The sequence below is a fragment of the Synchiropus splendidus genome, chromosome 3 (genome assembly GCF_027744825.2).
Source record: "Synchiropus splendidus isolate RoL2022-P1 chromosome 3, RoL_Sspl_1.0, whole genome shotgun sequence".
NCBI classification, from domain to species: domain Eukaryota; kingdom Metazoa; phylum Chordata; class Actinopteri; order Syngnathiformes; family Callionymidae; genus Synchiropus; species Synchiropus splendidus.
In genome coordinates, this window is record NC_071336.1 from 17215858 (window position 1) to 17241020 (window position 25163).

The following is a 25163-nucleotide window of genomic DNA, read 5'->3' on the forward strand; positions in this document are numbered from 1 at the left end:
TTGCAAAGCTGGCCAGTGGCGTCCAGTCCCTGAACTCATCAATGCTGCAAGGTGAGAAAGGCCATGTCTCCCACGTCTGCACACACTCCTCACTAAAGTTGTCCATGATGTGCCATTATTATCGTCAGGAATGAACCAGCAGGTGAAGCAACTGCAGGCTGAAGTTCAAGAGCACAAGACCCAGCTCAGCTCAGGTCAATGAGCTAGTCATGAGCTAGTTGTCAGTTATCAACTGATGTCCTGTCTTTGTTCATTCATTTATGCTATTTCAACTCTGTCATTGTTGACTCCCTTCATTCATAATACTTGTGTGTGATGACCATCTGCCGCTCATGATGTCTCTGTTTCTGACTGTAGCATCTGAGGCCTTGAAGCAGCTGGCTGGCCTCGAGGCTCTCAGCAAGAGTGTGACTGCACTCAAATGGACCGTAGAAGGCATCATGAATAGTATGGAAAACATACATATTTGAGAAGTTGATGGAGTAAATCCAAGTATGCAGTGATGAGGGCCACCGTTTTTCTGCCTCAGACTCCATGATAGATGATGCCTGCCCACCACGTTGGGAATTGTTTGGTTCCAGTTGTTACTTCTTTAGTAGACTTCCCCTGACCTGGAACCAATCGAGAGACTGGTGTCAACAACAAGCGAGTCACCTGGTGATCATCCAAACCGATCAGGAGTGGGTGAGAGGCATCTATCTGTCTGTCCATCTATCTATCTATCTATCTATCTATCTATCTATCTATCTATCTATCTATCTATCTATCTATCTATCTATCTGTCTGTCTGTCTGTCTGTCTGTCTGTCTGTCTATCGACAGACCTTGTTGTGTCATTCTTCTTACTGTTGTCGGTTGTTGTTCGTGTTTCTAGGACTTTGTGACAAGCAACACTGTTCCTCAGTTCTACTGGATTGGACTCAGTGATGGCAGGACTGGACAGTGGGAGTGGGTGGACCAGACTCCATACACCGTACAGAGACGGTACTAGAAAAGTTCGCCTACACTTAAAGACGTCACTGGGAGTTTGTTATTCACAAGGGACGTATCTGATGGTTGTCTACAGACGGTGGGTTCCTGGACAGCCTGACAACTGGGACGGTGGCCACCCTAACAAGGGCACAGAGGACTGTGCTCACCTGCACAACACCGGGCGCCTCAACGACATGCACTGCTACATCATGATGAAATTTGTGTGTGAGAGGAAAAGCCGTAAATTGTGAACAACATGCTGTACATCAGGATTGTGTGTATACATTGGATTCAGAACAGACCTTTCATGTCTATCTTGTGTGAGGTCATTGTGACATTGTGAGTTCAAACATTTTCAGTCTCCATGCTGTCCACGAGTCACAGAAGTGAATTAAGAACCATTGATTTTATTTTCTAGGTTTCCTTCTCAGCTTTCTTTATTATTGTAGATGTGCAAGATGATAAAACCATTTTTACCACTAAGTACAAAGGAAAACACCTGAGTAAGATCTCGTCAATTGTCTGTGTGAAAAGTTGAAATTCTCTATGGACCTCTATGGCCTGCATTGTCGATCTTTGCTGGAAGTATTTAAGTGTTCATTGAAATCAAGATTTGACTTCTATTCACATCCTCTTGCAATGTAAACAGAAAAGCAAAATAAAAATTATGTTTGCACTGTTATTTTGGGATGTTTTTAGTCCACTTTGACTCAATAGAAAATCAGGAGTTCCTCAAAATCCGTCATCAAGACTTTCCCTCCTCTTCTCTCTTTATATTGAGGGAACAATAGGAAGAGGCGTTGAAATTGATTTGTGGATGACGTGGGAGGAAAACTAGGACAAAAATACATTCTTGTTGAGGTAAGAACCACACCATGTTCTCGATCATGGCTTCATAAAGACAGTGGATGCTTCATACATGTAACAGTGTTCCATTGGTGTTTACATACAGGAAGTACATTTTATACAATGATACACTGTGTTGTCTACTTTCATGCTTTGCATGACCACATTCTTCACATTTAAGGCGAATGCACAGAGGTGAGGCAGCCCCTCGTCACACCTGAACTGGTGAAGTATTTCCAACATTACTGTACAAACTGTAAAAGCGTCAATTGCGACTCTTGTTCTGTGACATGTAATGTTCCACATACACCTAAGTGTGACACACAACCTACAATAACTATCATCAAAACCAAAGGTCACATCTGAACATCCTGCAGTTTCCTGTTATCCTGACTTGTCTTGTTCACTTGTCATTCTGATGACAGAATCATCGACAGATATTTACTTCTGAGAGACGAACTAATGAATGTGCTCAAGAAACTGGCTTTTGCAAGTCACCCATGGGATTTTGCTGTTGGTAAAATTAGTTTGAGAAATTCACCTCCTGCTTTGCATATGTTGAGGACGATTCCAGAAATGTGCTAAAATGAGTAAAACTCAAATGAAAAGTTGACTTACAGTGCCTTACCGAAGAAAGAGACACCACTACTTGAACCAAGCAAAGCATCATCGAGTCCATCCTCACCTCCTCTATGACCGTCTGGTACAGCAGCACCACCACCAGGGACAAGGGCAGACTGCAAAGCATCGTGCGTTCTGCTAAGAACGTGATGGGTTGCAGACTGCCACCTCTTCATGACCTGTATGTCTCCAGGACCCACAGACGTGCAGGTCAGATCAGAGCCGACCATTCTCACCTTGGTCATGGACTGTTTGTTCCATTTCCCTCTGGCAGGAGGCGACGGTCGATCTAGACCAGAACCTCCCATCACAGGAACAGCTTCTTCCCCTCGGCCGTCAGATTTTATTTTATTTTATTTAGTTTACACATAGCTCTCTTCCGTTGGTTCTTTTGGGATGGACTCCTATCCAGGACAGAACCTCAATGATGAGTTCTTGTTCCTCTTCCACTCAGAGGTGGTACTTCCGTTCTCTAGGTCAGGATTCCTCATCTCCCGGTGGGACTTCCGTTCTCCTGAGTAGGACTCCTCCAGTGTGGGACACCTCTTCTCAAGGGTGGGACTTCTTACACCTCTTCCTCGGGATGTTATCTTGAAGAGGAAGTCTGGTTGTCTGTTTCTGGTGTGGAACCTCAGGGTGGGCTTCCCATAAACGCTGCAATGTACCTAAACAATGTGTAACCTGAGTAGTAGCTACGCGAACAATATGTGAAATTTGCCATACCCTTACATCTCACTCTCCCATCATCCACGCAAATAGATTCCACAACCAACGCCGGTCATAATCAGAGCTAAAGGTGGTCTAGCAAAATATTGGTGACATTATTTGTCCTTGCAGTGCACAACTGATTTATTGTAAAATACTTTGTATCCTACATAAGCAAACAAACTGGCTCTGATGTCCTGCTCAAAGTCCGAATGTGGGTCATCGACCCCTCGGTGTAGGCCAGACACTCTCTCTCAGAAACATTCATCTGTATGTACGGGGAAAAAAACTAGTCAAAATGACAACAGAATACCACGATGATGCAGAAGATGACAGCAACTCCTTCTGGACCAAAGGTGCCTGAACCTTTTCATTTATTCTGTATCAGATGAGATGTCATGTAGTGTTCCTCTGTCCCATAGATCAGCGACCAGTCTCTATCTCTGGTGCCTCTGTGTCCAGACGTTGGTTGTTTCCCGGACTCGCCGCGGCCTTCACCCTCCTTCTGCTCATAATAATCGGAGCCATCGGTGAGGAAATGATTCATATACTCAAAACATGAGAAAACAATCAGATCTCTTTTTCTGGGCAGAATATAAAAAGCGTATTAGACAATTATACAACAATATTGGCCGCATTTACACCACATTTTTTGTATCGCTTACAAAGTTTATTGTCTTTGTAGTTGGGTGATGGAATTTGTGAGTGTCCGCCCATTTTGTCATAAATAACCAGAAGCCATTAAAAAGTTGCAGTAGTGTCCTGCTAACCAAGTGTACAATAGGGTTAATGTAATGTTTTGAATGAGTGAATGAAGCCACAGTTTGACTCAACACATGTAACGACAGTGAACGTTTGTTGCTGTTTTCAATTGCAGGTGGAAGCACAACGAATCGCCTGTGGACAGTGGAGAATAAAGTTTCCAACCTGACTGAAGCTCTGATCACGGCTCAGAAACTGGCTCAGGGTACTATGACGCCACTGACAAACTGTTCAGTCCTGATGTGTATTTAAAGCTGGTTTCTCTCCACAGACGCATCCAAAGATGTTCAGAGGCTGAAGTTCTCTGTGGAGAACAACAAGGATCAGCTGGGCTCAGGTGAGACCCCAGACAGGTGTCCGGTTTGAGACACTAGCACTGATAACACATGCTGTGTTTTAGTATCAGAGGCACTGAAGCAGCTTTCAACACTGGACTCCATCAGTCGCAGCGTCAACAAGCTCAAGTGCTCCCTTGAGCGCCTCACAAACAATGGTAAGTCTAGCTTTTAGATTAGATATCCTTTATTTGTCCCACAGTGGGGAAATTCCACAACTTCCACAACGTTTTATTAAGGCGACATCTTCCAGCTGAATGTTTCGACTTAAAATGCGTTGATTGTAAAAGAGTTGCAGCCGTTAATATAGTCAGCGCAGCCATTGCCCGATCTATTGTTTTACATGCCTCCAAAATAGGTCAAGCTACTCTTCCTTTCTTCTTCCGTCAATGTCAGGTACGGCAGGAAACACCTGCTGCCCAGCCGGCTGGGAAAATTTTGAAACAAGTTGCTATTACTTTGCAAGCAACTCTTTGTCGTGGGACAAGGCCCGGGACTGGTGCAATGGACATGACTCTCACCTGGTCATACTCCAGACTGAGAAGGAATGGGTGAGGCACCACGCACAGCACTCTATCATTTGTTTATATCATTCCTAGTGCAAAATTGATTATTAATAGGAGATGATTTCTGTCCCCATCTGTGTCCTCATGGTCCAGAGGTTTGTAATATCTCGAGCCGCTGGACTCTTCCACTGGATCGGCCTCACCGATGAGAGGACGGGAAAATGGGAGTGGGTTAACCTGACGCCTTACATCATGAACCGAAGGTACCGTTTACTTTACTGTTCATGTCAAAGATGGTTTTTAAAGATAATGGCATGGTTAGGGATGCGGCAATAGAATGTTATTCTTCCAACATAGACACTTCAGCTGTGCTCTAACAGTGTTTGTGGTCCACAGTCGCTGGATGCCTGGTCAGCCAGATGCCTGGACCAATCATGGACTTGGTCCTGGAGATGAAGACTGCGCTCATATCCATTATGATGGACGTCTCAATGACCTCCACTGTTCCCAAAAGCTGCGTTATATTTGTCAGAAACACGGCATACGAAGTTAAGCCTCGATCCAACCACCTTTTTTCCTTTACAATGACCAAAGGACATGGCCACACACTCAGGCAAAATATTGTACGAGTTAAGTCAATTGCACCCAGAATCTAGTTGTCATGGGAACCTTTGCCCTTATGTGATTAATACATGGCACTTGGATGTGTATTGGTAAGGAAGGACAGTGAGATATTATGGCCTGTTTGTGGACATGTGACGTGTGGGTGACTGCCCTTTCCCAGGGAGAGGCTTCATCGCTGCATCAATCTTTGACTAAAACCTTGTTTTACACAACTGTGGACATGTTCAGACAAACATAAATCATCCAAGCCAGTATATTTTCTTTAAAAAGGCTATGACTTTATTAATAAAAAGACAAAATACACTTTGTACACACAACATATACAGTTACCATCTATAATGGCAGTTATATGTGCTGGAATAAAATATTCAAAAACAATTTTAGGGGGAACATTTTTGTGAGTCCATTTGTGTGCTCCTTTGTAGAGGGCTTGACAATGTGTGGGTTTCCTGCTGGCACTCCAGTTTCCTCCCACAGTTCCAAAACATAATTGTCCATAGGTGTGAATGTTTGTTTATATGTGCCCTTTGTCAGGCTGGTGAGCTGTTCAGGGAGAGGCTTCAGACCCGCGATACTCCAGTTGGGAACAAGCAGAATAGACTCAATTTAAATGAACAATGCACACTCAATATGCATGGCATATCTGCACAACAAGCTTCTTATAGTATCACAGAAACCCAAGCTGTCCATTTGAACACAATGATTAAGACCTGAAAGTTGGCGGGAAACACCAGGTTTTTGAAAACATCTCTTTAAAAACATCTTTCTTTTTTCCTGAAATATGGGGCACGAAAAACCTTCATGAAAAAGCATTTTATCCCTCCTGACACTATTGCTGCCTTCCAGTTATCTTATAAATAGAAAGTCAGAGCTGTGAATGGCATCACAGCCGGGTACAGTGCGTTTCAGTAACCGAAGCATAAATGGCGTGGCAGGCATCCATCTGGCTAGCAATAGCCACTATTAGCTATACACAGTATGACATAAAATTACAATAGAGAAACACTTCTATATAAGCATCAAACAATGCTATGCATTCACAAGCTTTAGAGGAAAAAAAGTTAGAAGTCGATATATTTGAAATTCTTATAAAATTGAAATTGAAAGACATTAAAAGAGCTTTAGTTTAAATAAGGTGATATAAAAACTTGAATATAGCCACCATCGTGATTTAGTGTGCTATTGTCAAACTGATGCAAAATAAACAATATTTTGTCGTTTAAATGTATGTACGGGTCCATCATTTGATTCAGTAATATCCCAAATTCATTCAAATTCAAAAATGTGGCTTCTTGTGACAAATATTCTTATACCATTAAACTGCGATTAATTGAGATTAATTTTTAGATTTATTTTTTTTTTTATCGAATCCCACCCCTAGTATTCTCCAACAACGTTACAGTTCTGGAACACAGCAAATGTCTGGACATGCGCCTCTGCACTGGATTTTGTAAATAAGCGTCAGTCTGTCAGCTGGAAGGCTCGGCTCAGGATCGCTTCTGTGCTGGTTCCGCCCAGGTGGCACACTTCTAGCACACAGACCAACCTCTGATTGGTCAGCTGACCAGCCATTCCGATGAGGTCACCTAGTGACAGAGGAGATGAGCTTCAACAGCCGCATCGCAATCATTACGACTTCCTGTTTGGAAGACCTACTTGGTGACGGTGGGGGTGTGTGTGAGGAGAAGGCTCCGTGAGACAAGATGGACACCCAGGTGTTAGAATGTGCTTGATGGATAGTTGGAGTTTCAGAAGATGGACGGAAGATAGCGTCAATCAATGCACCATCCGATAAAGCTACGGGAAGAAGAGAGGAGATAAAAGCTTCAACAACAAGAATAATAGTAAGACTCATTTCCCAGGTAGCCAGGGTCACTTATCCAAATTCCAAAGTCCAGTATATAATCAATACTAAAAAGTTCACAGTTTTTATATACGCAGCAACAAGTTTGTTTTCATTCAGAATAAGGAAATCTATCTCACAATCTCAGAAGAAAACGCACTTATTTTTCCCAGATCGAAACACTCGGATGCCATCTCCATACTGCCAGAGATGCACAACCAGCCTTTACTTATGTTATTGTTTACAGTCTCCAGGTCAACTATACAGATTTTATAAAACGTCTCCCACAAGGTTCGACTGGCTTTAACAACTCGTATGACGATAACAGCGATCTGCAACACGCTAGTGACACCTGTTGGCTTCTTTAAACATCAGCACATCCAATAATGGATTTTCATTTATCCCTGACGGGTTTGTTCTTCTTATATGTACTTGTAAACCATGAACCCATCATGACATTTCATCCTCTCACCACTTCTTTCACATCGCAAACATTCAGTCACATGCCAGGTCTTCACATCCATGGACAGTTAAATCAACGTTTGTTGTTGTTTCAAAGTTGTTTACCTCTCAGCCTCAGTGCGTAGTAGTCCTCTGAGTCAAAGACCCAACCATCTCTTGGTCTACCTCCCATCGCTATGGAGTGCATCTGCTCTTCCCTGAGCTCATGGTCAAAGCGCATTGTTAGCGTCTCGATGGCAACATGAGAAAACGACGGAGGAGTTTGAAGTGTGTTCATAGAAGATGGCGCCTCATCAACATCATTGGCTTCTTCATCCGACTGGATATTGTCCAGAAATTCAATGGATGCTCCAAAAAGAAGGTCTACACAAGAGAGATGGGTCAATGTGTTGCACACTCAAACGCATGTAGACACAACACTTGCCTGTTTTGTTGTGAGGCTCTGGTTGTAACGCCACCTGAGGACATCTAGTGAACAGAAACAATCAGAGAAGTGTGGACTTGAGCTGATCTTCAGTCATTTTTAAACCCTCACTGGATTGTGTTTGTATGTGTGGGAGGATATTCACCTCTTACTTGGTGTTGGAGTTTGCAGGGACAAACGTCTCTTTCTGTTCATACACAACACCTCATTAACACAGCTCACTTCATTTCAAATGAGATCACATAAAGGAGTGTGTATGAGTTTGATTCTCGCCTTGCTAGCTGCCGTTGAAGTCGTGGCGTCACCTGACCGACAACTGAAGACAGAGCGACTGAGGAGGAAGAGGGGGAGGACGGAGGAGGTCGAGATGAATGAGGAGAGAAGAGTGAAGAGAGCTGAGTGGCGGCAGGGGACAACTGGAATGATCTGTCCATCCAAAACAGACTATGGTGTTCCTGAAACACAAAATGGTGTTAACGTTTACACTCAACTATTTAGTTTGTGTAAGTCGTGGACAAATCACCTGCCCTCGGTTACAGTAAGCAACCATCACGACGACGGCCTGAAAGCAAAACCTGCGGCGTTCTCGATAGTGAAGTCTACCCATCTCCCGATGAAGCTCCGCCCCTTGAAGGAAATCGAGGTTCCCTGAGACACACACATACAAATTCTGACATATTTCATCATGTAAACATGAACTATACTGACAAAACAGCTGACCTTGAGTCGCCTTGACGAAGGCATCCAAGGAGGTGGAGGGAGGTGGGTAAATGAAGTATCCGCCAAACAGTGCCCGGCTTTTCACCTGTACCTCATCCAGGGTGTTTAGCCAATGGATGAACTGTTTCACCGGCTGTAGCGTGCGATAACTCATTTTAGAGTGATGACCCTGACCTGCTCGCAAAACAGACAATGAGGAATCAGCATGCAGCCATTAAAGTCATGTCAAGTCATGTTTCTCTTTAAGTACAGCACAGAGCAGACGCTAAAATAACAACAAATATGTTTTCATTTAAGCTTAGCATCGCAGGCACCGGTGCCTCCGGGGAGCAACAGGATTTAATGGACTGTTGAATGAATGATTTGCCATATTATAATCCATGATGGGCATAATGAACATGAACCTACATAATAAAAGTTGGACGTCTAACAGACTGGCTCATATGCTCATGTCTGAATGTTGGTCTGATGTAATTTTGGTGCAGTGTAATCTGCTACATCAGATAGCATCAATGAAGTAATGTGTCAAAGAAGGCCAGCGAAGATGAGCATCACTGCAGGCCTGGTGCAGGAAACAAGTGGGAAACAACTGTCCAACGTATACACATGTTGATGGTAGTTTGCTGCCGCTGAACTTCAAAATGATCCTTACTTTCTTACCTGTGCAGTACACCTGTGTGTATGTGGTGTTCGTCAAGTAGCAGCAGCCACTACCAAAGGCAGGAGGTTTGATCACCTTCACCCGAGTACAAACAATGACAGACACTGTGAGGGGAGAAGACAGGTTTCACTTTCATTCACTTTGTGTCCTGAAATTTCAAGATGAATCAGCAGGAAAAGACATTTTTAAATTATGTTTTTTGGTTTTTTTTAACCGCACAAGACGTAAATGATCAAATCTATATCTCACATGGAAACAGCTTGCAATGGATGTCAGGCTGAGATGTGGAGAAGAGCTTGACCATTATTGGCTTATCACTGCTTCCGTCCTCTAGTTGTAACCAGCGGTACTCCAACAACTCTGTCCTTCGGCCATCTACCAGTGAGGGGACTCGTTACTTTGGTAGGGGACAATGACATCAGTAGATTTTTTTTTGTCACCTGAATTTCGCATTCGCTCTGGACGACCTGAGAACATCAGCAGACCGATGACATCACAGATGGTTCCGGCTGGACGATTCAGGATTTGCTGACTAACACAATATAACGCAATATTTCCACAGTGAGAAAAATGCTTTGGAAGTTTTTGCCTCTGTGGTTTTGAAGTCTTAACCTTACAACTTTCAGCTAAAGACAGCGCCAATAATTAAAAATAAATAATTAAAATTGAAATTAGTTAAGTTTGACAAAGTGATTTCATTTATACCTGTTGGAGAAGTTGTATGTTGGCAGCGGCGGCAGAAACTCTGGTGATACAAGGGAGTCTGGAAGGATCCTGATGTGTGCGGTAGGATTTCGGCTGTTCAAACTGATTTCTGGGACCAAATGGAGAGTCGATATCAAGAATCACACTTGGTCACGTTTAATACAATAATAATAATAAGCAAGCGTTTTAATAAAAGATACCATGATGCTTACCAATGTCGTCACCGTCTGCCTCAAAACTCTTTTTCACTTTGTAGTTTTTCAGACTGATGACATCACCAGGCCTCAAACAGCGATACCATCTGACACACAAACTGTTCCACATGACTACACTGACACTTCCAGTCGGGTCACACACATCTAAAATGGCCTGTTAGAGCAAAACAAAGGTTACTTTCAACAGTTATAGAGGGGCACAGTGTTGTAGACTGCAAAATTTACCCAGCACAACATGTTTTTCACCGCACTTACACACTACGGCAGAAGAATGTATTTACCTTGTATGGACACTCGCAATTTTGCTCCGTCCGGCCGTAATACAACAGGTGGGATTTGTTGGTGATGCGTACGATCAGAGTCCTCCCGTTACTCAAGCCTCGACCTCTGGAGAAGAATCTCTCACGCAGCTGAGTCACAGTGACAGCAGGTAGTTGCTCTGTTGATATGCAAACAACACACTACATTTATTCATTAAAAAAAAGATCAAAATCATTACATTGAAGTCTATTTGTAGCACGTAGTTTTACTGCATAAAGTAGGCCTTAATACTGAAGCACTTTGTCAACAGCATTCTAAAATCGCTATATAAATAGATATGTATTATTGCTGTTGTTGTTGTTATTCCTACTATTATCATTACTGGGCACAAGAGTGGATTCAAGCTGGTCAGCACAGAGTGGACCGAGTTACGGCACGGTGGTATACTGTATTGCATTACATTGCATGGTGGCAGAGATATTAGGAATGCAACCTTCAACTTCGTCTTCATCTGAATCTCCCTCTGCAAGTGGAGAGTCCAACCATGAATCACCATAGTAGTCCACGTTGTTCCACATGGGCAGGAAAAGGTTCCGCTTGGCTCTCAAAGGAGTCAAAGGTCCTGTGGGGGTCACACAGCATGTGCATCGCTGTATCTATTTGGGTGCATCTTGGATGTGATTTTATAACCTACCTGCTTCCTCTGAGGACCCATACCAGGGCAGGTTGTGCCATTCCACATTAACCAACCCCTCGTCTTCGTGAATAACTTGACTTCTGACCTCCACACTCACTAGCCTGTACCTGCACGAACATCTCATGTAAATGCTCAATGTGACACCATACGACTCTCGTTCCTCACCTGTCTGCGGATGCACCAGGGCATGCTGGGACGGGTGCAGTTATGGCGGGACAGAAGGAGGTACGTTTCAGAGCAGAACCAGCGTGAATGACGTTTTGCTCCACCAGCTGGTTTATAGACGGATCCAGAGTCACACGGAGCCGACAGTCCCCATCTGACAATGTGATGTCATACAGGTAGTCATCTGTAAAACAGCGAGGCATCAATATGAGACCTGGATCTGCGCATGCTGTAAGCTCATTTAAGATTATTTATTTATTTCTTAAACATTATTCTTGAGTTGCTTGCAAATTTGAGAGCCTCCTTCTTGCAATGTGATTCATGTGTGATGGTGACATGTTTTCGGACTCACTACAAAAGACTGTTTGAGGGAAGTAGATAGCTGAGCACTGGTCTCGACTGTAGCGCTGCAGCTCCAACACATAAAGAGTCTCTCGACAAACCGCAGGAGAGGAAGCCTGAAACACAAACCAACAAGGTGTTGTGTCAACTCCCTGTGCAAAGCACTTTCTGTTAAGTCTTTATATGAATAACTTGTAATAACAAATTTCATATCAAATCAGGTTATTTTATATCATGAGGAACAAAATAGCGAGCAGAGATGACTTAGTAGCATAGCGCCACACGGTAAAATGATAAATGAAAACTCACTGACACAGACAGATCCCAGTCATGCTGTCGATTCAAATTATATGAACAACAGCGGGATCATTCACTTTTAAAGCAACAGTGGAATTATTTATCTGATCTTATTCATATGATCTGCGAGTGCTGACTTAATTATTGTGGACGAATTAACTCAGCAGACTGATCTCAAACACTGTCTTTGTATTAAATTCCTGATAAACACAAACGACCACTAATAGATAGAAATCAAGGCGATGACCTGGACCGAACCGGGTCTCGATCGACCGAAGGTTCTCCGGAAGACGCATCCTGAAGCCGCCATGTTGGAAAACGCAACAACATTACGCGGCATTATGGGAAATGTATTCTTCTTCTGCGATTCTGTAATCGCGCAGTTAAATTATACAGAGGTACACTTTAAAGAAACGGAATATTAGAAATCTATATTTTCGTTTCAGAATGTGAGACCCTTGTTTTACAAAAATCTGTCCAACACAGAGTGAAACATTGAAAGACTTTTTTTCAAGAAACGGTGATTATGACTAACAGCAAAAATCTCTTTTGTCACATAAAAACCATTTAAGTTTTTTTTTTTTTTTTTTTTTTTTTTTTAAACCAGAAATGAAAGGCTTCTGGAACTTATAATCATTTCTATGCTCCATGTATTCAGTTGGGCCTTCTTTTGCATGAATTATTTCAGAATAAAGGCAATCTAATTTAATCAATGGCACTGCTCAGGTGGAATCAAAGCCCAGGTTGCTTTGAATGCGGCTTTAAGGTCGTCTGTCTCTAGACTATTCTAAAGATTCTCGATGGGGCTCGGGCCTGGCAAGTTTGCAGGAGAGTGGGTACAGAAACAACAGCATGAACACTAAACTAGAATCAGCATCTCCATGAAGTCAACCAAACCAAGCAAGTGCTCTAAAATATCCAGGTAGATTCAATGCTGCATTGACTGTGGATATTAGAATACAAAATAAACTGAGTAGCTTTTTTATTTGAAAATGTAAAGATGCTACCAATAATCATTTTGCAACTACACTAGAGAAAACATTAGCAGCCCTTTTAGAAAATACACAAAGGGTACATTATTGGTTAAACATATTTAATAAATGCTGGTCGATTAATAATGGAAAAATTAGATTAGATGTCACTGTGCCCTCCGTGTGAAGTGCTGCGAGTCCCTGAACTCCAGGTAGAGGCTGAAGAGTAAGTGCAGTGCTTGGATCCTGCTGCCGTGTACTGGGATGTCCAGGAGGCCACACACAATGTCAGAGTACTCAGTCAAGCTGCAATTGAGACGGGCTGGTGGGAGCGCCACCTGTCCTAAAAGCTCCTCCAGCTCGGCAGGCCACTCCTGCATCAGGCTGTCAATGTCAGGCATTGGGCGCACGTACTGGACACTTGCTGGGGGCTTAGAACGATGGAGCGCAGCAATGCTGTCAACCCAGTTGTCAATTTGACGAGGGTTGGACAGAGGTGCGGAGACACTCGTCACCTTTTTCATCTAAAGGACAGTAGACAAACAGAAATTAGGGTATGCTTACTGAGAAGTGTGAAATATACATGATTTTGTTGTGATGTTGTGCTCTGTGTACCTCAGCGGCACCATGTTGTTTGGTTTCCTCTGACAGCCAAAGTGACATCACCGTGGGGTCAGACTGTTTCACACTGGGTTCATCAAGAACCAGCAGACCCAAACCATCTGATTTACCATCAGGTCTTGGCACCTGTTTTGGCAGGAAAAAGAGTTAGATGTTTCATCATCTGAGTCTGAGTTAACAAAGAAACAAAAACCTTCAGGAAGGCGTCTATGTCTCCCACTGCTGGAATGAAGTCTGGAATGAACGGTTTTAAACTGTGTTCCAATTCGACTGACTGAGGAGTATATCTGGGGGAAGAGCAGATCGGTGCTGTTTAATATCAACAGTGACTTTTCTGAATACAATTGCCAAGAAATCTTACTTATGAAACAAAAGATTAGATAACAAGAGTTGGACAGAATTTGTTCAGACCTAGTGATGTACTGGAACAGTTCTTTAATCTCAGTGCTGACAGGCAAATTTGCATAGTCAGCAGGATCGTATGCCCCTTCAGGAGGATCACAGCCATCGGCATCATCGTCGTCGTCATCATCGTCATCAGTGTCATCATCATCGGAATCCTCCTCTTCGTCTTCATCCTCGTCGGGGGTCACCCCACGCTGCAGGTTTCCTGGCTCTTTGTTCCTTTGATGCTGGTTGTCTTCAGCTTCATCACTGCTGCTGTTGGCCGACATCAGCCCGCGCCCATTTCTGGTCCTCCTGGAATCAGACTGACACACATCCATATCAGACCACAAATATATATTCTCACCTCTTGTTTGGACCACAGTTCAATAGCTCTTGACATCTATGCGCATCCATAATCCTTATGTGATGTTACGTACTACGTAAACCTCTGTTTTTGTTCAAGTGACCCGGCACTTATGGAGTCGTGGATGCATTTTCAAACCGAAACCGTAGTAAATACACATGACAGTTACTATGCTGGTGACTACCTGGCGCTGGCTGTGGGGAGTCGGGCTGTACACACTCGCGACTTCCTCGGAGTCGACGACCTCCAGACTCTCGTCGTACGGTTGGTTCCTGAGGATTCTGGTGCCTTTGGCACGGCTAACTCGATCCATTGGGAAATACCGTGTTCGAAATTTGAATTCAATTCAGACGCAGTCCAATCTCTCAAGCGTTTCCATCGAGGAAAGCGACCGCCTTGTAGCTTGGCAACGTCTTCTTCTACAAGATAACAGCAACGACTCTAAATTGCGCATCGCCATCTAGTGTCGAATTGTATGTTTTTATTTTAATGATTAATTTTATTCTTTCACGGGAGATATACTCATCTAATAGCTTTCCTGCGTAGTTTTTAGTGGATGTCCGCCGCCTGGAGTGAGATTTTACGACACATTCGCGGTCTACAAGTAGTTAAAACGAAAACATCGATTATTCGCCATCATTCCCCTCCTGACCACAAGAGGCAGTAGGTCGAATCTCCATTGACGTGTCGTTGGTCGGAAATCTCGTTGATTGTTCGAGATCTCGCACGTACGGCGGGACGGTTGTGCTGTTTTGTGCGGCTTCATTTTTTGGTTTTCTGCTCGATTTTCAGGTAAAATGAACAATGACTCGCCCATTCACCTTCGACGGTTATTTCGTCAGTCAAAGCTCACAGTCAGTCAACGGGAGGACGTTTGTTTTCGCGTGCTTTGCCATTCTCCTACCACATAGCCGCACGGAGCTAGTTGTTAGCATGGCTCTTTTAACTTCATTGTTACCACTAAAGGGTTTTATTTAACGATATGTTTCACTGTGCTTCAATAAAACGCGTGTGTTACATGTTGTTAGAATTGATGCAAGTGAAATTGTCAATTGTTCATCAGGTCTGCCTGCCTCGACCTTTTGTTTTACATTTATCTGGCACTCGGTTTGGAATTTATGTTATGTCACTCGTCTTCCGTCTCAACGGTTTTCATTGAACTTTTGAAATTATTGTAGCATCTCTTAATATATCATGGTCTCATGGGTCAATATTGTATTTTAGTTAACGCAAGGGGCCAAGGAAATTAGGCTAACCCTTAACCAGGTAGCTGTTGGCCAAGGCGTCATTGCACTCATGCGGCGTGAAGACTGACCTGCTCCAGGCCGCTTATGCTGCTCTTGCCACAACATAATCTTGAAAGTCAATGTTTCGTCTGGGACTACTCTCTATAAAGAAATGAAGTCCATTGCTTTTATGCCCTAAGCAGACCATGGGAGACAGCGATGATGAATTTGACAGGAGGAGGCGAGACAAGTTCAGAAGAGAGAGGAGTGACATGGAGCGGTCCAGAGAAAGAGAAGAGCGCAGACGTGATGATTGGCCTGACAGGTACTAGAAAAAAACAACAGTGCACATGAGCATGGTTGTGTTTACTTTAGCTTTTTATTATCCATGTTCAGGGAGTGGGAAAGGGGCAGAGAGAGGAGGCGGGACTATGATCGTGGCCGCAGAGAGAGATTTTCTCCTCCAAGACACATGAGCCCTCAGCACAAACGCATGAGGCGGGACTGGTGGGTGCTTTTATTCCTTTCTCACACATCTTGCCCTCGTACTCGAGTTAATATCAGGCTTTTTCAGGGACGACCACCGAGGGGAGCCATATCGGTATGATTTGCCCTATGGTGGCGGTGGGGCTCCATTTCCAGGTGTTGGCCCCCAGGGATGGCATCCAGACCTCCCACATATGCACCCTCATCACGTTGGCCACCCCCTGCAGGGACGGTGAGTTATATGGGAAATATGAAATAATTAAACACTCCCTAAAAAGATTGTCACATTGTTTAACACCAGATGTATCCATTATCAAGGAAAACACTGCATTTATGTCAGCCTGCTGCTCAATAGAGTTCATTGTAAAAGCCTATTTTACTCTTATGTTTTCTTGTTTTATGTTTATATTCCACTGGATTTTCCTTGAAACCCGTTTCATTTGACTTTAACACTCGCAGGTTAGGGATGGTGGATCCAGACCTCCCTCCCTCAGGTCCACCCACCATGAGGAGTTTCAAAGTAAGATAATTTTTCATACTTTGAATAATGCCCCTATCAGTTTGGTTGGTGTCGTGTGAATGTTAACATTAATTTTGTTAAATTTGCAGGAGTTCCTATTAAGCATGGAGGACAGTGTAGATGAGACAGAAGCAGTCAAGCGCTATAATCAGTATAAACTGGACTTTAGGCGCCAGCAGTTGCAGGACTTCTTCCTTCAACACAAAGAACAAGAGTGGTTCCGGTCAAAGTACCACCCTGATGACATCACTGCCAATAAGGAAAAGTCACTGGCTGCCCTCAAGACACGATTGAGCGTGTTCCTCTTTCTCCTGGATAACAACTGGCTGGATAATGTGTCACTGGACATGGATCACTCTCCTGCCATTATCAAACTGTTGGATGCAGGTATGGAGCGGGTGATGATAGTCCAGCACAGCCGGTATTGTGAGTATCTGTCCTCACCGTCTCTTTTGTTTATTTAATTAGCTGTTATAAAGATGGAGGGAGGCACAGACTTGGATCTGCAGGTTTTGGAGGCTCGGCCTTCAGTCTCCGGAGAGGCAGGTGACAAAGCGGCCTCTGACAACAGTCAAGCAGATTCTGGTGAAGGAAACACAAGTGGTCAGACAAGTGCACAGAGTTCAGGGAGTCAAGCTGACCAGAATCCGAGTCGAGAAGAGCCAGTTCAGCCAGACCAAGACTCAAAGAAGGTTTGTGACCTGCGAGATATCCATCTTATTACACATGCGCCTTGAAACTTTCCATGTCAGTGCTATTGGCTGTTTTTTTGCTCTTTTTTTAAAACCTCAATTTCCATGTTCAGACCTCTGACGAATCCAAGCAGAATGGCAAGAACAAAAAAGATGACGACGATGAAGATGACAACGATGAAGAGAAAAATGATGATGAAGAGGAAGAACGGGCTGAAAAAGTGAGCGTTTTGTTCTGAATCGAAGCTGCTCCGGTGGCTAACCCCATCTTCTTTCTCTTAGAGTCGGAAAAGGAAGCGCAGCCTTTCAGCTGACAGTGGCGAGGGTAGCGCCTCGGATTCAGACTCCTCCCGTTCTGAAGGTGACAAGGATGACGATGAAGAGAAGGAGGAAGAGGAGGAGGACAGGGATAATGGTAATGCTTTTCTAATCGAAGCATTCCAGAATTAGCTAACATTGTATTAATGATCACATTCTGCGGTTATGTGCATAAAGGAAAACGTATAAATCAGTTTTTAATTTTTTGCACTAGAACGTCGCAAAGACAGAGGGAAGAAACGAGAGAAGCAGCAGCCTGCAAAGCCTCGGCCCCTTCACCTCACCACTTCTCTGTTCATCAGGAGCATCCCACCAGAGGTGTCCAAGGATGAAATCACCGCAGTAAGATCTGCACACATACTCATATACTCCTCGTGCTGACACTAACACCAGTGCTTTGCAGTTGTGTCGCAGGTACCCTGGATTCCTGCGGGTGGCGCTGTCTGACCCTCAGCCAGAGAGAAGGTGAGCGCCATCAGCTAGCAATGATAGTCTGATGATAAATCCTCCTGGCTCAAGAAAGTGTTCGCTCAGATTTTTCAGAAGATGCTGGGTAACGTTTGACCGCAGTGTGAACATCAAGGAGACTTGCTGGAACCTGCAAAACATCCGGGTAAATATACAGCTTCTCACAGTCGTTTTGTAGGTGCTAAACCTTTATATTTTGCACTAACATGGATATCGACCAATTCCCCCCTATGTGCAGCTTAGAGACTGTGAACTGGCTCCAGTGGTCAACAGAGATTTGTGTCGACGCGTTCGCAGTGTCAACGGACTGACTCATCACAAACCCGTCGTGCGGAATGACATCCGGCTGTCTGCCCGCCTCGTTCACAGTCTGGACCAGAAGGGAGAACTGTGGCTTGGCCAGGTAAGATGCATTAATGAGCCAGTGTGCTGGTTCATGGTTTTCAATGGTTTTCAACTGGACAGTTTGGTATGGAAAAATTCAAAGTTCTTGAATTTTGAAAGGTCAACTGTGTTCCAGATGGACACCAACCCTGTCCTGAAGAACATCACAGATTACCTGATTGAAGAAGTAAGCGCTGAGGAGGAGGAGCTAATGGGGGCATCTGGAGGCAACGCTGTGGACATAGGGGATGCTAAAGACTCCGCCTCCTCAGAGGTTACAGTGGAAACGGATGAGAACCTCCTGAAGGTAAGAAGCACTTCCTAGGTGTTTAAATGAATCGTTGACTTTAGTGGTGTGTGTGTGTGTGTAGGTCCTGGATAGACTCTTGCTCTACCTGCGTCTGGTGCACTCCGTTGACTATTATAATTTTTGTGAGTATCCTGCTGAGGATGAGATGCCTCATCGCTGTGGCTTGCTTCATGTACGAGGGCCTCTGCCTGTGGGAAAGATCACTGCCACTGAAGGTATAAAGATGCAGGATCAATCATGCCTTCCATTACTGTTGGTTATTTGTGAAACGATTGTTATCTGAACTCTTAAATGATTGTTGTGCAGTGAGCGAACACCAGAGGATGTGTGAGGAACGCTTGGCACCGCTGATGTGTCCTGCAGAAACGCTGAATGAGGAAGAAGCCAGCAGACTTGGCAAGAAAGAGCCGGACCAAGAAGTGAGACCCCAACTCCATCTGTTGATAAATACCATGACTCTTTTAACTGTCCGTCAGTTAAACGTCTGTGCACCTCTGCGCCTTTTCACTGGTCCAGGTGGAGAAGTTTCTGGCAGCCAACACTCAGGAGCTCAGCAAAGACAAGTGGCTGTGCCCCTTAAGTGGGAAGAAATTCAAGGTGAGTTTGGTTTTTATGGTGTGCGCATGCGGCTGGAGTTAACATGCAACGCCTATTGTCTCTCATGCAGGCACCAGAATTTGTACGCAAACACATTCTGAACAAACATGGCGAGAAGGTGTCTGCTGTCAAACAGGAAGTGGAGTTCTTTAATAATTTCTTACTGGATGCCAAGAGACCCTCCCTGCCCGAGAACAAGCCCCCACCCCCACCTGCACCAGGTTAGAAGTTTTTTTTTTGTTGTCAACCTGGTTGTTGTTTCTAATCTTTGAATGAGAGTCCAACTTGGTCTGCTTCACTGAACCCTACACAAAGTATTGTATTAAGATGGGCTGTGCCGTGGCTAATGGTGCCTATTTTGTAGCTCCCCCGGCGTCCTCTGCTGTTCCAGGATTTCCTGGTCAATCTCCACAACAGCAAAGCCTTCTGGGATATCCACCTGGCGTCAGGCCACCCATGCCTGGCTATCCTGGTGCGGCATTAGCTCAAGCCCACTCACATTAATGGGTCAACACATTTTGTTAAACTTACCCCAAATCATATTTATCCTCAGGCGGTGGACCACACTTCCCTCCCAACCAGTTTGGTGCTGGTCGGGGAAACTACGACAATTTCAGGGGTCCTCATGAAGGAGGTTTTCACGGGAAGCAGCGCAACAGCAGGTACAAATGTCAGACCGTGGGCTGTGTACCATGAGTAATGTCCTGTTGGTACGGGATCACTGTTGTACAGGTCACATGGCCTGATCTGTCCCAACAGAAAGCCATTAATAAAAATTAAACTACTACATGACGTAGGAACATGTTTTCCCGAAGCTCTGATGCTGGCTCTTTGTGTCAGCCTGCTTTTGAGAAGATCCTTTTTTGTGACTATGTCACAGGTCTAAAAGTTTGTGGTGTTCATGTGTGTGTTCTCCTCCAGGGGCATGAGAGGCGACCCTCGCTCCATCATCGAGTACAGAGACCTGGACGCACCGGACGACCTTGACTTCTTTTAAACTTAGTAAAAAAAAAACACATTTTAAAAACCTATTTTAACTCCTCTGCTGTCATGATGTGTTTCATCTCTCTGTGATTAGTTTCTACTTTTTGACAGGAAAGAACACCCTTGTCTGCTTGTGTGCGAGCGTGTGCAGGTATCTGTGTGTTTGTGTCTCAGCAGGAAGGACCAATGTATCAGTTATTAGCAAGAATCTGATTTTTCACTTTCCAATAAAGACCAAGAACAGGAAAACTGTTGACTTGTTATTGTGTCATCAAACAATGCCCCCAACTCTTGTTTTATGTGCCAGGGTGATAATAGTTTTGGATTGTTTTGAGTTGTCTTTCACATTCTATTAGTTTTAATTAAAGTTTATAGCGTGGGTTTGTTAGTTTTAGTTTCACTTTTTGAAAAGTGCTTAGTTTCAGTTTAGTAATTTTTTTTCCATTCAATATGGGGCATTGAAACCAGAATAAAGATTGAAATAGGTCACAAAAATTGTAATAAAACCCAACAAAGGAAATGCATCATTGTAGATGACACTTTTGCTCATGTACCACCAACGCGCTTAGTCAGTAGGGATGGGACTTGATAAGATTCCAATGATTCAGATTCCGTTATTGATGATGCTTAATAATGCGGTTCCTTTCCGATTCTGTTATCTATTATCAATGGAGAAAAAAGGAAGAGAAACTGGTCAATTAGTACCAATAGATTTGGGTATCATTTTAAATTAGAGCAATTTCATTTATGTAACTACACACTGAAACTGTTGCCAGTTTTTTTAAGGGTCAAATCAGGATTAAATAAAAGGTATGTTTGATCGGTTTACTGTGGAACACAAATGGTATGGAAACTTGAGTAACTGTCATTTACAGTTAAAAAACAAAAACGTATATTTCTTCGATGACTTTTCACATGCCAACAAAAAAGGGCAACATAAGGCATCAGAACTCGGCTGTGGTTAAAGTAACTAAAATACACATTGAAAACAAATACACTGAAACATAACCACACTGAAAGTATGTTTCAAAATAAACTTTTCAGATCAGCATCAAAACCCAGGTCATATATCTTAAAACATATAAAAATGTGTTAACAAACATGTCATTTGCATTCTTTGTATATGTTTTATTTACACCACCATGCTAGCAGTATATTTCTCTTTTATATCAAAATAGTACACATACCCTCAATCTGTACTACCGGAAAAATACATATTACCACCTTTTTCGGAAACGAAAATTAATTCATGAGAGCGGAACTTCCGCCCAACAGGAAGCGTAAGTGTGATGTTCACACAGTCAACAGCTTGAGCTCCACCAAACAAGGATGGAGGTTCATTCTCAGTTGCTTCTGTGTAAGTCCACTCTGTTGGAGCTACTCACTCTTGAGACTTATGTGATTTTGTTGTTGTCAGTCAGGTGTAATGGGACTAGTTTTCACACAGATTAGGGAGCTGTGTGAGAAGGGCAGTAGAAGTGGGTGACAGAAAATAGTTTAAACGTAACAGGAGGTGGAAAAAAGAGGCAATACAGGAGATGTTCACTGGAACTAGACCCAATCTAGAGGCACTTTTTTGAATATGTGAATTGAGTGAATGAGTGTGAATTTTCTGACTAACCTCAGTGTCATCTTTGTTCAGTGCTTTCATCCCTGTTGTGCCTCTCTGCTGTTCAAGGTGAGTCGCAAAACCGATGCTGATCGGGTCTTCATCATGAATATGGACACAGAGTCAGTCTTCTGTCAACTTTTTTCAGCATTATTTCCAGTTGTTCATCCTGACAGCTCCCATATGCTGATAGAAGACTTCTTCACGGTGACGTGTGGTGAGAACGGAAGTCTCTTGTCACCCACCAGGTGCAGTATTCACTTCTCCCTAACCTCAGCTCAACAGTTGCCCCAGCTTGGTGTTTCGGTTGGCGCAGCGATATTATGTTATTTCTGCACATTTGATAAAAGCCAGTCTTAAAAACTCCTCAGTCTGTTACACAACTCTTCTTGTCACGCAAAATAGCTACAATAAATACTGGAAAGGCCAGTGATGCTGATTGACTAACTGGATGACGAGGGGACTACACTGGGAAAGAAAGTCCCACCTTTGAACCTAACATGACAAAAAAATCCTTCAAAAAACTGTCAGATAACTTTGTAATTACAAATGTATGAACAATTTTAAGTGATTAGATTTATAATAGTCTTAAATGTGTTTGTTTTATTGTGTACTCTGGGTGTATAGCCACGGTTCGGCACTAGATGGATGGAAGGTCATGAGAAACACGACCGGTGGAATCCAAAGTACCTGCGGAGTGGAGTGGGGCAGGATAAGTGGCTCCTCATGTTTGGTCAGTCTTGCGCTGCCCTCTGACAGCGGCGTTTACTGGTGCGAGTCCAGTGATGGGGCCACCAGCGAAACCGTCAGCATCACCGTCTCCAGTAAGAAAGATCACACTTGCAATGAGATTCCTGTGGTTTTATTACGCATGAAAAATGTCAAACTGGTTGAACTCATAGCCGTTGTCAGTTAAGCCCTATATTTTGTGTTTGATTCTTTCAGGGTTTGTGGTTCTGCAGAGTCCAATTCATCCAGTGATGGAGGGAGACACGGCTACTCTGCGCTGTCGAGCTGCTTTGAATGGCTTAATGGTTCCAATGAGCTTCTTTAAAAACGGTAGCTGCATTGGGACAGAGGAGGATGGTGAGTTTCAGATCTATAACGTATCCAAGTCTGATGAAGGCATGTACTGGTGCAGCGTTCAAGAACGGGAGTCTGCTCCCAGATGGCTGACTGTCGAAGGTATTCTGCTCTTGTTATTGTCAATATCAACGGCGCCGTGGTCCTGATCAGGTTCTGTTTCTAGGTAAAGTCGCACCCCCAACCCCGACGCCGACCCCTCCTTCCTCTCCTGTACCATCCTCGACCCCCTCCACTCCACAGCCAACAGTGTTAAGGTTATTGTGCCACCTGGTGGTGATCTGCCCCTTCATCTTATCGACTGTCCTCATGGGGATGTTATGTCAAAAAAGTCTTAAAGGTAAGTTTGATCAATACGCCAGCCTCCCTGATAAGCTGCATGTTCTGCCAAATTGAGCTGAAGTGCTGATGTACAGTTCAACACACTGCCGATATATACTTTAACATACTGAACCTGGGCATGGCTGTTTGGACACATTTAAGATTTGGACATCAGACAGTCAACATATGTACTCTGGCCTGGGAGCATCTTGCAGTTCCCTCAGCTGGTCTGGGAAAAGAATTGTACCCACAGTAACTGAGCTTCACTTTTGACAGTCTGGACAATAGTTGTCAAGAATGAGATGTAAACATGGACTGTGAAAATGAATGTAAAATTACCTGGGAATAAAGTAAAATTGAATTGCACAATACAGAATAAACCGAAACTGCCTTTTTTGGCCCTGTGGTTTTTGGCCCCTGAAACACTTTTTGTTTTGCAGTTTAACAGGAAACCAAAATGGTTGACATGCCAACCATTGATACTTGATAAAAACTTTGATAATTGTAATTTTACCCTCCAGATGCTGCAGGTGAAATGACCAAAGTGGCTGAAAGTCCTGGACTGGAAGAAGACCGTCAGGTTACCACAGAGCACCGTTTCTAACTCATTCTTCCTTGAAACCACAGAAAGAGCTTCTCCTGTTTGTCAATTCTGATGTCTCTGCCTCTACGCGTGGCTTTTATATGTGTTTTATGATTTCTGATTCGAATTGAGTTTTTGCAGCCATATATAGCTCTGCTCTGCTGCGACATGCAGCATGAGCGACCACACGATGTATGTGGCCACAGTGTCTCTTGCATCCTGTTCTCTAGAACAAGGGTTCTTAACTTTTTCAATTAAGGAAAAATACACTTGATGCAAACTGTTGAGAAAATTGTCATAAAAAAAAATCTGTATAAAATAAATGTAATATAACTATGTCTAAATATCATCAGATAATTTTCAAAATAAACTTTGAAGAAAACAAGTGTCAATTGTTACTGCTGGGGGTGGCGGCATTACTTTCTTCATCATTTTCCATTTTCAAGAACTTCCCCATAGTTGGTAACCATCACAAATTTGCTGTCAATTCAATGACACTACGGCCACTGTAGGTGTCAAATGTATTAAAACTGAGCGTCACTCGGCCCTCAGGCCCAGAGGTGTGAAACAAGAAACTTTTTGCAGCCCTTTCGGAGGTGCTCACAGAATCAGTGCCCTAGAAGATACTGAGAGAATAGTTTGGTGTCTGGATTCTTGTTTAATAAATATGTGAGAAACTCATCGGTAGAGTCTCATCATCGAGTCAATATTCTCTTCTGAGTGAATGACTCGACTGAATGAAACAAAAAAGTGAATCTGTGTCTCTGACTCCTAATATTGTGGTGTTTTCTGTTATGAAAATATTTTAAAGTTAGAAAATTGAATTGAAATTGAATCTGTGTGTTTTGTCACAACTCCGGATGGAGCAGAGGCAGAATTAACTCCTGGACTACTGGTTATTGTCAAGAAGGTGGGCTTCCACTGGCAGGAGTTATTTCAGAAATGTAATCCTCCTCAAACATGGAAGCCCATTCCAGGAGTGGTGCCTTGAGTGGAAATCGATTGATCGACTTTGATTGATTCTAAATAAAGAAAAGAATGTGCAGCTGCCATTTTTAGTGGCAAGAGAGAATCAAA

At 43.4% G+C, this 25163-nt stretch overlaps 6 protein-coding genes across 10 annotated transcripts; 4 read left to right on the forward strand and 2 right to left on the reverse strand.

Annotated features, from left to right (window-relative positions):
• The first annotated feature begins 61 nt into the window (after positions 1-61).
• LOC128755906 (asialoglycoprotein receptor 2-like) lies at positions 62-1653 on the forward strand. Its single transcript, XM_053860015.1, has 5 exons — positions 62-194; positions 358-447; positions 530-684; positions 874-983; positions 1066-1653. The coding sequence occupies exons 1-5, from the start codon at positions 131-133 to the stop codon at positions 1220-1222; spliced, it is 576 nt and encodes a 191-aa protein (XP_053715990.1). The 5' UTR covers positions 62-130; the 3' UTR covers positions 1223-1653.
• Positions 1654-3365: 1712 nt separating this feature from the next.
• LOC128755679 (C-type lectin domain family 10 member A-like) lies at positions 3366-5748 on the forward strand. The gene is made up of 8 exons (XM_053859586.1): positions 3366-3499; positions 3566-3673; positions 4021-4110; positions 4177-4242; positions 4306-4398; positions 4637-4791; positions 4900-5009; positions 5143-5748. Exons 1-8 carry the CDS (start codon positions 3442-3444, stop codon positions 5297-5299), a joined length of 837 nt encoding a protein of 278 aa, XP_053715561.1. The 5' UTR covers positions 3366-3441; the 3' UTR covers positions 5300-5748.
• si:ch73-71d17.2 (RPA-related protein RADX) lies at positions 5644-12681 on the reverse strand. Its single transcript, XM_053859584.1, has 19 exons — positions 12410-12681; positions 11876-11981; positions 11524-11707; positions 11356-11465; positions 11155-11283; positions 10682-10839; positions 10398-10554; positions 10186-10294; positions 9921-10012; positions 9730-9855; positions 9480-9584; positions 8820-8993; positions 8623-8747; positions 8373-8554; positions 8245-8286; positions 8100-8143; positions 7781-8038; positions 7027-7167; positions 5644-6956 (listed from the first exon to the last, which is right to left on the reverse strand). Exons 1-19 carry the CDS (start codon positions 12500-12502, stop codon positions 6832-6834), a joined length of 2460 nt encoding a protein of 819 aa, XP_053715559.1. The 5' UTR covers positions 12503-12681; the 3' UTR covers positions 5644-6831.
• Positions 12682-13069: 388 nt separating this feature from the next.
• LOC128755676 (serrate RNA effector molecule homolog) lies at positions 13070-20733 on the forward strand. Of its 5 annotated transcripts, none has more exons than XM_053859583.1 (21): positions 13070-13084; positions 15932-16056; positions 16128-16238; positions 16306-16449; positions 16677-16737; positions 16827-17124; positions 17206-17429; positions 17543-17650; positions 17712-17844; positions 17962-18089; positions 18151-18212; positions 18282-18360; positions 18454-18618; positions 18736-18906; positions 18971-19124; positions 19216-19328; positions 19426-19506; positions 19577-19727; positions 19871-19978; positions 20060-20168; positions 20428-20733. In XM_053859583.1, exons 2-21 carry the CDS (start codon positions 15938-15940, stop codon positions 20501-20503), a joined length of 2595 nt encoding a protein of 864 aa, XP_053715558.1. In that variant the 5' UTR covers positions 13070-13084; positions 15932-15937; the 3' UTR covers positions 20504-20733. The 5 variants fall into 5 exon arrangements, with proteins under 5 accessions (XP_053715558.1, XP_053715556.1, XP_053715557.1 ...); XM_053859581.1 differs by lacking the exon at positions 13070-13084 and adding an exon at positions 14252-14359 and having other exon boundaries at positions 15935-16056; XM_053859582.1 differs by lacking the exon at positions 13070-13084 and adding an exon at positions 14345-14359.
• On the reverse strand, positions 13170-15078 carry ift46 (intraflagellar transport 46 homolog (Chlamydomonas)). The gene is made up of 5 exons (XM_053859585.1): positions 14690-15078; positions 14166-14464; positions 13948-14041; positions 13749-13880; positions 13170-13657 (listed from the first exon to the last, which is right to left on the reverse strand). The coding sequence occupies exons 1-5, from the start codon at positions 14816-14818 to the stop codon at positions 13301-13303; spliced, it is 1011 nt and encodes a 336-aa protein (XP_053715560.1). The 5' UTR covers positions 14819-15078; the 3' UTR covers positions 13170-13300.
• A 1053-nt stretch (positions 20734-21786) lies between the features above and the next one.
• On the forward strand, positions 21787-24388 carry LOC128756322 (sialoadhesin-like). Its single transcript, XM_053860727.1, has 7 exons — positions 21787-21847; positions 22133-22168; positions 22248-22347; positions 22727-22923; positions 23045-23284; positions 23349-23522; positions 24025-24388. Exons 1-7 carry the CDS (start codon positions 21820-21822, stop codon positions 24105-24107), a joined length of 858 nt encoding a protein of 285 aa, XP_053716702.1. The 5' UTR covers positions 21787-21819; the 3' UTR covers positions 24108-24388.
• The last annotated feature ends 775 nt before the right edge of the window (positions 24389-25163 follow it).